The sequence below is a fragment of the Sus scrofa genome, chromosome 3, assembly GCF_000003025.6.
Source record: "Sus scrofa isolate TJ Tabasco breed Duroc chromosome 3, Sscrofa11.1, whole genome shotgun sequence".
Taxonomy (NCBI): Eukaryota; Metazoa; Chordata; class Mammalia; order Artiodactyla; family Suidae; genus Sus; species Sus scrofa.
This window is the reverse complement of record NC_010445.4, coordinates 7,931,610-7,943,759: the sequence shown is the minus strand read 5'-3', so window position 1 is coordinate 7,943,759 and position 12,150 is coordinate 7,931,610. Positions and strand designations below refer to the sequence as shown.

Here is a 12,150-nt window from a genome sequence, read left to right as displayed (position 1 = left end):
CCAGAGGAAAACAGAACACTCGGCACCTCCCTCTGGTTTCTAAATAGGGTGGGGGAGAAAAAAATCAGTTCTTTTTTGTCTTTTTAGGGCCGGACCCACGGCACATGGAGGTTTCCATGCTAGGGGTCCAATCAGAGCTGTAGCTGCTGGTCTACACCACAGCTTACCGCCAACACCGGATCCTTAACCCACTGAGAGGGGCCAGGGATTGAACCTGTGATCTCATGGATACTAGTCAGATGCGTTTCCACTGAGCCACAACGGGAACTCCCCCCCCCAAACCAATTATTTAAATGAGACAAAGAAAAACATTTTTTTTCCATATGTATTTGTTTCAGTAGGTTACACAATTACATTATTGGGTTAGAGCTCATGGTTTGGTCTCAACCATCAGCTTTACCTGCTGCTTCTACCATTAGGATGTTCAGTTTCCTAAGTTTCATAGTGGTCAAAGTTATTTTAATGGTTCCATCTTATGAGAAAATTACATTCTGGGGAATCGTTAAAAAGAAACTTTATTCCATGTGTTTTCATTCTGTAGTCCTCTAAGAAGCTGCCTAGAGCTCTAAGCTCTTGTGAGACTATGCAGAACATGCCACTGGGTGAAGACTGTTTGTGGATCACAGTTCTAGTTTTGTTTTCTTTTTTGTCTTTTTGCTATTTCTTGGGCCACTCCCTCCCGCGGCACATGGAGGTTCTCAGGCTAGGGGTCGAATGGGAGCTGTAGCCACCGGCCTACGCCAGAGCTACAGCCACTCAGGACCCGAGCCTTGTCTGCAACCTACACCACAGCTCACGGCAACGCCGGATCGTTAACCCACTGAGCAAGGGCAGGGACCGAACCCGCAACCTCATGGTTCCTAGTTGGATTCGTTAACCACTGCGCCACGAGGGGAACTCCTGTTTTCTTTCTTTTTTTTTTTTTTTTTTTGGCTTGTTAAGGCCGCATCCGTGGCATATGCAAATTCCCAGGCTAGGGGTCAAATTGGAGTCGCAGCTACCAGCCTACGCCACAGCCGCAGCCACTCGGGATTCGAACCCCACCTGTGACCTACACCAGTTTATGGCAATGCTCGATCCTTAACCCACTGAGCGAGGCCAGCGATCGAACCCGAATCCTCATGGATACTAGTCGGGTTCTTACCGCTGAGTCACAGTGGGAACTCCTAGTTCTAGGTTTTGACTTTGAAATTGTACTTTTACCCAAAATATGAATTTTACACAACAAAGGACAACAAAAAACAAACATCACAACTACTGCCACCTAGAGATGATAATTTATTGTTTTACCATGACCCAGTAGAGAAACAACATAGAGAATATTTATTACAAATCCCCCCAATTTCCTTCCCCGACCTCACTACCCTAACATTTTTTTTTTTTTGTCCGACACCACCGGCCTCCTAAAATGGACTATATATGCATATAAATTTTACTTTGCTGCCATTGCTTGTGATTGAAACTTTAGCCTTCGATCAATGTTCAAGTTATTATTTTCAATGGAGGAGGTTCCTAGCTTTAAAAAATAAGAATATCTCTTTTTCTCGAAGACTCCATTATTTATTAAAAGAAGCCTTTCTAGAAATGTTAATGAGGATTTTTAAATGAACAGATGCAATTTACAAACCACTTACTGAACAGAGACAAGCAGCTGGATTCTTCAAAGACCCAGAGAAACGAAAAGGCCAGGTTTTAACAGCAATAACTTACTTCTGCAGGTATACAAAGACAAACAAGTTTCTCCTTTTGGTCTAATTTATTTTAAACTAAAAGAAACTAGGACCTGACAAAACAGGAAAAGGTCTGTTTCATTCTGTGTACAGATGAACAAGACAATGCCTGAGTTAGCTCTCTATATAGATTTAGGCTTATCATGTTGACCTGGTTGTAATAATCTATATTTAACTCAAAGTTAATAAAAATACATATGTTCATTTTAAAATAACCGCAGATTTTGCTTGCACATCCCACCCTGTGCCCCTAAGCTCATGTATTTTTAGTACAAGATCTTCCTGCACAATCACCACCCGCCTCCTCCCACCCAGCCCCCCTCACGTGGCTTTTCACAGTAAGAACCCCTGCAACCAGCAGAAGCACCTCCAAGTCAAATATGCTTTGTCCTTGCCTGGGCAGACGGAAACCTTCCTGCAACTGGTAAATGGTGCAAAGGGCTGGGGTGGGGGTGGGGGGCGGGCAGGCCGTGGCCGTGGCTCCCGACAACACTCTTCCCCCGCCCAGGCCTCATACTCTTCCTCAGCTGGGAGGCCGGCCCTGAAACCCCTCCTCCCCACTCTCCTCCCTGACCTTGTCTGGAGACTAACTGATAGCGACTTGGGGCCATGGCAGCTGCCCAGTCCCTTACCCTGGACTAAAGACACTTGAAACCCAAATGAGAAACTAGAACGAAATCCCCAGTTTCCATACCATCTTCCCATCACTCACAGACCTTATTTTCCGTATCTCAAAACACTCAGCCTGACCGCCTAGTGAGCCCTTGCTGAAGGGAGCAAATGCGATTTTAAGACCGATGAACATTCCTCATTATGGTGTAATCTGAAGTGACTCATGATTCTTTTGTAAAAGGAGGTGAGAATCTCAAAGATGAAAAGGAAAAGAAACCTGTTAAAATGACAGCAGATCACTGTTTAGAAGTCAACCGAATTCCACTTGTTACCTTCCACTGTTTTTAAGAGAGAGACATGAGGTTTATGGCATCTACTATTAAACAGAACCAGACAACGTGAAACTCATGTTAAGACACTCCGCATTATGAGATGTTTAAAATATTTCCCAAACGTTTGTTTGACCTGCAGAATTGGAGATGGCTTACCTCCCTGTAACTTCAAGTTTGTTCTACAAAGCTTGGAAAAGTGAAACGGATAATTTCACTTTGAGATATAATAAAAAATTAATTTGAATAGCAAAATAAGTAACTACTTTTAAATGTACAGTAGTATGTCCACTCTAAAAACGAAACCTAAATGTTAGGGAACCTTTTCAAATAATTTTATTATATTCTCCAGTAGTAGCTGAAATAAAAATCTACTCTAACTTCTACGAAAACATCTATTTATACCACTTAATTGCCTTTTCTCTGATTCTCTATTTCGCTTTGCGATCTGCAGACCTTCCTCTGGTTTCCCAGCTGGGGAACCACAGCCCCCGTGTAAATATTTCTGAGAAGTTGCACAGAGCAGAACACGCAAAAAGATGCCTCCTCTGGCCAGTATTGCTGTCGCTGTTTGACTACGTCTTAATACTGTGACTCCAGTTCGCACAAGGACTCTTCCGGGAAGATGGCAGGATGAACCCGGCTGGCTCACTTTAGATGAGTACATCAGGGTGACCAGACCCTGCAAGAAAAGGTGATTAACTCGAGGACAGAAATTAGGAAAAAAGTTCTTTCACAGCCAAGTCTCTTCACAAGCCCTCTCTCCTCCTAATCACAAGCCTGGGGAAGGAAGCGGGGGCAGGGGAGGTACACAGGAGCCGGTCAAGAGGAGAATCTCAAAATGCTTCTTAAGCCTTCCTGCAATGCCACGAATGGGATGCATCTGTGCCTATTTTCCAGGAAAGAGCCCATCGTGGTGCTCTCCTACCCCCATTTTTCGAAGCACAAAGATTTACGAGTTAGTGGGGGAAGCGGGACTACGGTTTAGAGCATCCGGTCAAGGTTAAGTGGTCCCACTGGCCTTCCCAGGACACTCCCTTCTCCCAGGTCATGGAGCAGACCTTACTCCCCCCGCAACGAGCTCAGAGAACCCATTCTCATTGCCTGACGTGGTGATCCGGCAGCTAGGAGGTCAACTTCCTGGCTTTGCGGAGAAAGCTCTCAGGAAGCCGCTAATGTTTATAGGAACTGTTCCATTTTAGTGCCCGATTAACCTGTCTCTCCTAACGAATCTACTCATCTCCTCTCTGGACATGATAAGCACCAAACTATGAAGATTTCTTCTCCTCTTCTCCCTTCTCAGTTCTGTGAACTGGCGTTTCGTCCATAACCACATCAACTTCATGACTCACTCCAGATCTTTGCTCTCTTGGAGTGATGTCTTCTGTCAAATAGATTAAAATAAAATACATTATCTGTTTACAGGGAATATACAGAATAACAGGGGCTAGAGGTACAAAACACAGACACCGACGGTACAGTCGTACAAAATATATAGAAGTACCCAATGTTGACAATCTTTGTAAGAAGTTGTACATTTTGCTATTTCTTTAGCATTTCCCCACTTTTTTTTTTTTTTTGTCTTCCATGGATCCTCTGGAGTTAAGATTGAGCTTCTGCAGTGTTTCTGAAATTCATTACATGATCGGAACATACTGACGGAATTCACTTTCTGCCCAAAGCAGTGAGTGCTATACAAGAAAAGTTCTCCTCACACAGAATATTCATAACGTTTATGTACAGTGTCAGCTTTCTGCTGCTCAGGGCTGAGATGGGATGAAAGGCTTTGCCGTATGTATCACATTCAAGAGGCTCCTTCCTGGAATGAATTCTCTGCTGTATGTAAGATGTGAGCTGTCTCACATATCAGAGGTGTCAACCTCTCTGTGCATATGTAGCAGTTTCACTCTTACGCCTTTAAGAAAACGCTAAGTGCCCTACATAATCAAGATGCCTCATCCATCTATAGCCTTAGGCTTTATTTAGCTTTGCCTAATGGGAAGAAGTAGGAACAAATACCCCACCAGCTTAAAGAATTTTTCTTCTCTTCCTGGCAAGGTTAAAGTATATTTTTAAAAACCTCTCAAAAATGTCTATGGGGTCAATTAGCATGCCAACAGTTAACTATAGAGTACTTAAACTGTAAACAGACTTCAGCCAGTCAAGAACTTCTGAATGACTCTCCTGAACATGAATTAGATGCTATAAACCTTTTGGACCATGACCCAGTCACGCGGTGCACGGAGCAGCTGATAAAAGACGTGAACGCGGTGCAAATGGTTTTAATACAACAGCGGTAGCCTGTTTTCTTCAGAAGACATGCCTTCAAAAAGCTGCTTCTGCTGAGGATCTGAAGCAACCCCAGGAGCCGTGCCACAGCCTCAGGACGATGTTGCAGTAAAATGGGAATTAAATGTGGGGCACAGGTTCTACGTCATTTCCATTAAAAAAAAACCCCCAAAACAAAAATGATGGCTGAATTATATTGGCATGTAGTTGCTGCTCAAAAAGGCCAATGTGGAACTAACCAATGTTTTCCCTCTTCCGAACAGTCGATGCTTTGATCAGCATCTGGAATTAAGCACCTCACTGCTTCTAGTGGTTTCCTGGAAGCAAAAGTCTTCGCTCAAAAGCACCAGCAGCTTTCTGCGCAACCATCACTGTGTCTTACTTTGAAGAAAATCCCTCAAAGCATTTACTCTACTTTTACTTTGCTATAAAAGTTACTTAGGTTTGCTCTTCTGGAGTACCTCTCCTGTTTTTCTTAAATTGGATAGAAATACTCTTGTCATCAGCTGACTTCCCGAAGTTCCCGCAGGCGGTGCTTGATACAAGGGCTTAGAAGCCACAGGGAAGCTGAAGTTGGTCCCAGGTATAGAGAGAGGCCGGAGAATTAGTTCTGTGCAGAATGTCAGCCTGGACGGGAGCAAGAGGCCACAGTGGCCCTCACCTCCTCGGCTCCCCATGGAGTGACGAATGACCAGTTTTATTGACAGAAAACTCTCAAACTCCTTGCGGGGGAGGAAGAGGGGGGGTGTCTCCAGTTATGGGGACAGTCTTCAGGGGTGTGGTTGGTTGGCCTGTTTCTAAGCTCCCGCAAGGCTGTTGCAAGCAATCACATGCTCTCACGAGCAGTCATCTCTAGCCGAGGCCCTGACGGCTTCGTATGCCGCCTCGATACCTGGGTCTCTTGTATGTGTATCTGAAAATGGTGTCATGAGCTTCCATGCAGAAGCTGACACATCCTCCTGCACAGGTGACGGGAAAGATCAGAGTTTCATAAGCTCCCCTCAGTCCTCAGCGAGGAGAAACAGAGAAGACTGTGCGGTGTGTGCGCCTGTGATACAACCACATCCCCGCAGGTGGGTGAATTTCCAGCGAAACAGACACGTTTAGTAATTGCCAGCTAATGATGTCAAATGTGTTTTCGAAGTTTCTGGAAGGTGTGGGGGGAAAAAATGCTCCCTCCTACGTTCCTTCTTCGGAAAAACAACAAAAATCACACCTTCTGAACTTTCTTATTTACAGTTACAAGTGGATTCAGAAAGTGCCCAAGCATCACTGTTCAGAAGCTGACTGAAGAAATTCTGTAAGATCTTCGCCACAGAAAGACGTCAAGCACTGGCCTTGGTTAAGTGTTCGTATTTTTTTTTATTATTATTTTTGGTCACACCCGCCGCATGCGGACGTTCCGGGGCTAGGGATCAAACCCGCCCCGGCCGCCGCAGGGACGGCGCTGGATCCTTAAGCCGCTGAACCACACGAGAACGCCCCGTTTTTCTTAAGAGGATGCGGACACAGTTTCTGACATTCCATGGTATTTACTCTCTGGTTTGTGTTTAGAGAGAGTCCATGCAGGCGGCTTACCAGCGCCTTTTCTTTTTTCTTTGATATTTAGGACCGAAATAGCATCCGACCCTGGAGCGTGAGCACGCCCTGGGCTCTGGAAGTCCTCTCCCCAAGCGGGCCGAGGTCCCCGTATCTCGGTACCCGGGACCCACAGGCTTTGTCATAAAGGTCAAAGTCCTGCTGGACATGAGACATAAGGAGCACTTCCTATGTGTTCAGCACTGGCTATAGCGCTGTTGGGATCCAAACACATCCTGTGACGACAGACGACAGAAGCATCTCTGGGGGAGTGATGCCAACTTTCACACACGAAACAGTGACGGATTAAGAGACAGTACACAATCAAGTGCTACCTTGTGGAGAAATGCATCTAGGAGTGCCATGGTGCTTGCGGGGTTTCACCAAGGGAAGGGAGAGACGTGTTTTTGAATTGCTGTTGCCACTTTCAGTAGAATTTCTCTCAGGGGTGAGGACAGAACCATCCACATGTGTGGCCTTCCTTTGGAACTGCAGACTGGTGCACGTACCCTCTCTTTCGAGAAGAGATAGAAATCTTTGGTTTGATACTGATGAGCAGAGTCCGAGATTTCTATAGCTTTGGTAGGCTACCAGTGACCGTATATAACTTACCATATATATATATATATATAACCATATATATATATATAACTAGTTTGAGCAGCATGTCCCAATGTCGTTTCTGTTTGAACTGTGCCTTTTTTGAGAAGTAAGGTTCAGCAAGGTACGGCTGGCCAAGCAGGGCTTGTGTGAGGCGAGCGGGTTTCATTTTGACAGAGCCCATCTTAATCTCTCAATTGTGTTTCGTGGTTGGCCAAGAGCGCCCTCAAGGGAGCCTCGTTCCTGGAAAGCCTGATGTTTTCCCACGGGTGCGCGTCTGTCCTGCGTGGACACAGCACGTGGGCTATTTACATGACCAGCTTCTCCCTGCAGGGGCTGAGGGGAAGGAAGAATCACCTGCCCACAGACGAGGCAAAGGCAGAACACTGCTGACCTAACTGGAAGGATCCTTAAGTGTGATTTTTCTTGTTTTTGTAACCTGTTGAGGCTGGTTTTTTTTTTTTTTCCCTCCTCCGTGGGCACCCATCTCTGAAATAGTTTTAGCAACAAAAGGGGGAAACGGCTTGTGGACAAGGGCTCCTTTACACACAGCTCTTCAGGAAGGCTCCAAAAGCATCGAGGGAGGCCGGGCTGTACTCGGAGGCTCTCTCGCGCGTGTGGATTCTGTGATGCAGAGTGAGCGTGGAGCTCCGGGTGAAGGCCTTGCCGCACTTGGTGCACTTGTACGGCTTTTCTCGGGTGTGGATCCTCCGATGCAAAATAAGGTAGGAGTTTCGGTTGAAAGCTTTTCCACATTCGCTACATTCATAGGGTTTCTCCCCGGTGTGGATTCTCTGATGCTTGGTGAGGTCTGAGCTCTGGCTGAAGGCCTTCCCGCACTCGTTACATTCATAGGGCTTCTCCCCCGAGTGGATTCGCTGATGCAGGATGAGATTGGAGCTGTGACTGAAGGCTTTGCCGCACTCGTTACATTCATGAGGCTTCTCTCCCGTGTGGATTCGCTGATGCAGGACAAGGTTCGAGTTGAGACTGAAGGCTTTCCCGCACTCGCTACATTCATAGGGCTTCTCTCCAGTGTGGATTATTTTATGGCGAATAAGGCTTGAACTCCGTGTGAAGCATTTACCACATTCATCGCATCTGTGGGACTTGGCGCCCGTGGGGGCTTCTTCGGGGGTGGTAAAGTTTGAGCTCAGGCTGAAGCTCCTTCCCAGCCCTTTACCCTTCTCCCGCGGGCCTCTCTCGCCTGGGCTGGGCTTTTTCTCCTTGGCTGCAGCTGGCCCCGGATCTCTCTTTTCTTTGCCAGTTTTCTCCTCAGCGTTTCTCTGCTGCCTTTCGGCTACCCTGCCCTGCTGCTCACGTTTTTCTCCGAAATCCTTCTGGAATTTTCCTGCGGTCTCCCCATGGGATGCTGCGTCTTCTGCACTTTCGGCCTTTGAGGTGGACTCTTCCTTCTCAGTCCTGTTTTCACCACCTGACACGATAAATAGAAAACACAAATAGCACCCTTCCCTTTCGAATATCTCAGCTCGCCAAGCGATGGTGTTTCCCTACATGCATGCAGAAGGACCTCACAGTGTGAACTGGCTACAAGACAGCAGAAAAACAAGGGGAAAAGCACAGGGACAACAGGGAGCACAGCTGGGAAATGAGAGGGCAGGTGACAGTGGAAAGGAGAACAGAGGGAGTGTGCAGGGAGGAGGAGAGGGAGCCGAGGGGACAGAGCCAGGCAGGACAGGAAGGGATGAGTTGCTAAGGAACACAAGAGGCCCCAACCCATGGTTCTATAATCTGATCACTTGGTAATTAATTTGAAGCAAATAAGTACACATTAAAAAAAAAAAATCATGTTCTAGGAGTTCCCGCTGCCGTGCAGTGGGTTAAGGGTCTGGCGTTGCTGCAGCTGTGGTGTAGGTCCCAGCTGCAGCTCAGGTTTGATCCTAGCCTGGGAACGTCCCTAATGCCTCGAGTGTGGCTGGAAAAAAAAACTAAAAAATTACGTTGCAGTTCTAATCTAAGTATTTATAGTTAACAACAGAGAGTGGACAAGTCTTTCCTAGAAAATGGTAAGTGGCATTAGCAGAAAGAAAGGAAGACTTAATAAAGGGAAAGCAGTCACTCTGCCAGTTCTGTGAGATCTATTGACAAGGCGAGAGTTCACGGGCAAAGTGAGTGCTGAACCTGGAAGGTCAGGCAGCCCTTCGGACACCGCGAAGAGCTTCTCTCCACCAGCGAGAGCTGCACAGAGCTGACAGTGCTCAGGTCACGGGGATGAGATGAAGAAGCTGGTTGGGGCATTAGTACATGTAATTAAGTCCTTCACTGACAGAAGACTGAGTATTACTGGGAACAGAGAAGAAGATGTTAACAATTCCAGAGACAGCACACGAAGGAGGTAACAGAAGAAAGTAAAATTGTACAAATGTGAGCTGATCCTCTCACTTTGGTAATCTGCACACAAAAACACTGGGATATTCTTTTTATTGTGGACTGCAATATTCTGTGTGCCAGTTTTTTTTTGGTTTTGTCTTTTTGCCATTTCTTGGGTCCCTCCCGTGGCATATGGAGGTTCCCAGGCTAGGGGTCCAATCGGAGCTGTAGCTGCCAAGCCTACGCCAGAGCCACAGCAACTCAGGATCTGAGCCGCATCTGCAACCTATACCACAGCTCACGGCAACGCTGGATCCTTAACCCACTGAGCAAGGCCAGGGATTGAACCTGCAACCTCATGGTTCCTAGTCGGATTCGTTAACCACTGCACCATGACGGGAACTCCTTGTGTGTCAGTTTTTAAGCAGAGACTGAGGACTGTTTAGTAACATACCCTATTTTATATATGTTTACATATCTATGGAAGAAACATCATCCCCAATCTATTCTTCATTTACTTGGCCTTCAGAAACCTTCCCAAGTAGTCTGCACTATCCCAAATATGCAACCACTGAGTGAGGGGAACAGCTAACCCCCCCGACTTTAGTGATGAAATCACATAAATACTGACCCCTTGGTAAGGAAGAGGGAATCAGTCCCTTTCTTTTGGATTCCAAGCCGAGGTCCTGGACGATCTGCAAAGCTCCCTGGCTGTTTCCAATGTTCTGCTCTGTTTTAACCTAGTGCGGGGTGGGTACTACCTGGCTCGCAAACACAGGTCAGAATTTTGGCTTAATTTTCACCTCATCCAAAGAGTAACTAGTAAGAAACCACAAACTCCAGTTCTGCCTATGGGTCCAAACAAACCCGAGGTTTCTGGAGTAACAGCCTCTCTGCAGTTCCCCCTCCTGCGCCCTCCCCCAGCAGAGGTCTCAGGAAGCGGCCTTCCCTTGTCAGGACTGACTGGAGAGCCTCCTGCACTAACGTCTCCCAGGGGGTGGGGTCTAAGAGAGACAGATGGGACTGTCAACTGTGTCACCTTATCTGGCTGGTGCCTCTCAGAATGTCTTTGTTCTGACTACACACCCAGGAGCCAGAGCTCTTCCTGGAAGATCATGAGGTTTGGAACCTGGGAATCCTGACCCTAAGGGAGGTACCGGCGCAGGCTCCTGGCATCAGACAAAGCTGGTGCCAAGCAGCACTCACAGGAGGCAAGACTGAAAGCCTAGGGAAAGATGCCTGGTCAGTTCGGGAATGGGGTCCCAGGCTAGGAGCACACCGATGATCGGCTCTCGCCTGGCCCTCTACGCCGGGACATAGAGACACCCGCCCCCACAACAGAAGCACCTAAGTCCACAGGGAATGAAGCAGAAGGTGTCCCGGCGATGGAGTGGTTAAAGAGGTGGGGATTCAGAATCCAAGAGTATTTCTGCTTTCAAACAGCAAAAACCACCCAGAGGTAAAAAATCCACCCTGAATGAGGAAGTCCCAGGGCCAGACTTTCAGGGTTAAATAAGCACAACTGTTCTCATTCTCTGTCTGGAGAAAGGGGCTCAGTGGGCTCTGAGGGCAGAGATCCCGCAACTAACCGAAAAAGAGGCAACACAATCTCATCAGACAATCATCCTGCATCAGTCTTACCCTGGGAAATCACGTTCCCATAGTTCTCCTGCCTGCTGTCCCTACTGAGATTCCTCCGAGCCAGGTTCTGACATCCCCACTCCTCCAGGATGAGGGACACGGCCATGTCCTCGATCTTCACCATTGCCTGAAATAACAGGAGAGCCCCACACTCAGTTCCCCCAGGCTCAGGGACAGTCCCACTGCCCGAATGGGGAGTCGACGATGGAGGTGACTACGAACCTCCAGGAGGCTGGTAAAGAAGAGGGGACCATGCCAGACTCTGGGGGGCAGGCGGGGAGTGGGCTGCTCTGTGGGCAGGGGCATGAAAAGCCAGTGTCCGGGGCTGCGGCTGCTGGAAAAGCTCCGGGAAGAGAGGCAGACACGAGGGCCTCAGGAGGGCGGAGGGGCCCACAGCTCACCTGGGAATCTGCCGTGAGCAGTGAAGACGCCATCGCCTGGTCTCTGGGACTCCCCTCCTGAGGAGGGGCAGGAACATGGGTGGCAGGGAGAGCTGGGGGAGGAGAAAGGAGCTGTGAGTAAAGCCAGCTCTGCCCTGGGCCTCTCCTCAAAGAAGGGCCCAGGGGCACCCTCTTTCCTGAACCAGCATGTCTGATGTTTGATGTTCAGCTACAGAACTGATAACTACAGACACTACAGCAAAGACAAAGCACGAACTGCATCTTCTCAAGACTTCTGTTCTTAAGCAGGAGTAACCAGGAGTCATAAAAAGGTTCTTAAAAACAGCTGGTTTAAAAGAAGGGGAAACTGAGGCCCCAAGAGGGTAAATGACTTGCCTACTGTCACACTGTTAAGAACGGCAGAGCCAGAACTACAACTTCCTATTCTCGGCCACAGACACGAGGGCTTAGGGTTAGGGTAAGATTCAGGCCATGATTTGAGTCTGGGTCATAATTTAATTTTCTCCAGTCCAAGGAACAGTGTACCAGGACATCAGAATCCTATTTAGTTGTGAAAAATGAAACAGTCTTAAAAATCTTTAGTAGTAATATCTTGAAACACGGGGCAGGAAGGGGCTCTTCTTGCTTCTGGGTAAGTTC

At 47.5% G+C, this 12,150-nt stretch overlaps 1 protein-coding gene across 3 annotated transcripts in view; it reads right to left on the bottom strand.

Moving 5' to 3' along the window:
* Positions 1-12,150, bottom strand: part of ZKSCAN1 (zinc finger with KRAB and SCAN domains 1) — a 38,823-nt gene that overhangs the window by 15,703 nt on the left and 10,970 nt on the right. Inside the window, exons 4-6 of one of the 3 annotated variants that reach the window (XM_021086191.1) lie at positions 11,512-11,603; positions 11,111-11,237; positions 7,752-8,573 (exon numbers count right to left, since the gene is read on the bottom strand). In XM_021086191.1, coding sequence (XP_020941850.1) covers positions 7,752-8,573; positions 11,111-11,237; positions 11,512-11,603 — 1,041 coding nt within the window. Of the gene's footprint in view, positions 1-1,258; positions 8,574-11,110; positions 11,238-11,511; positions 11,604-12,150 lie in introns of those variants that run through there. The other 2 variants (XM_005661886.3, XM_013995409.2) reach the window with 2 other exon arrangements.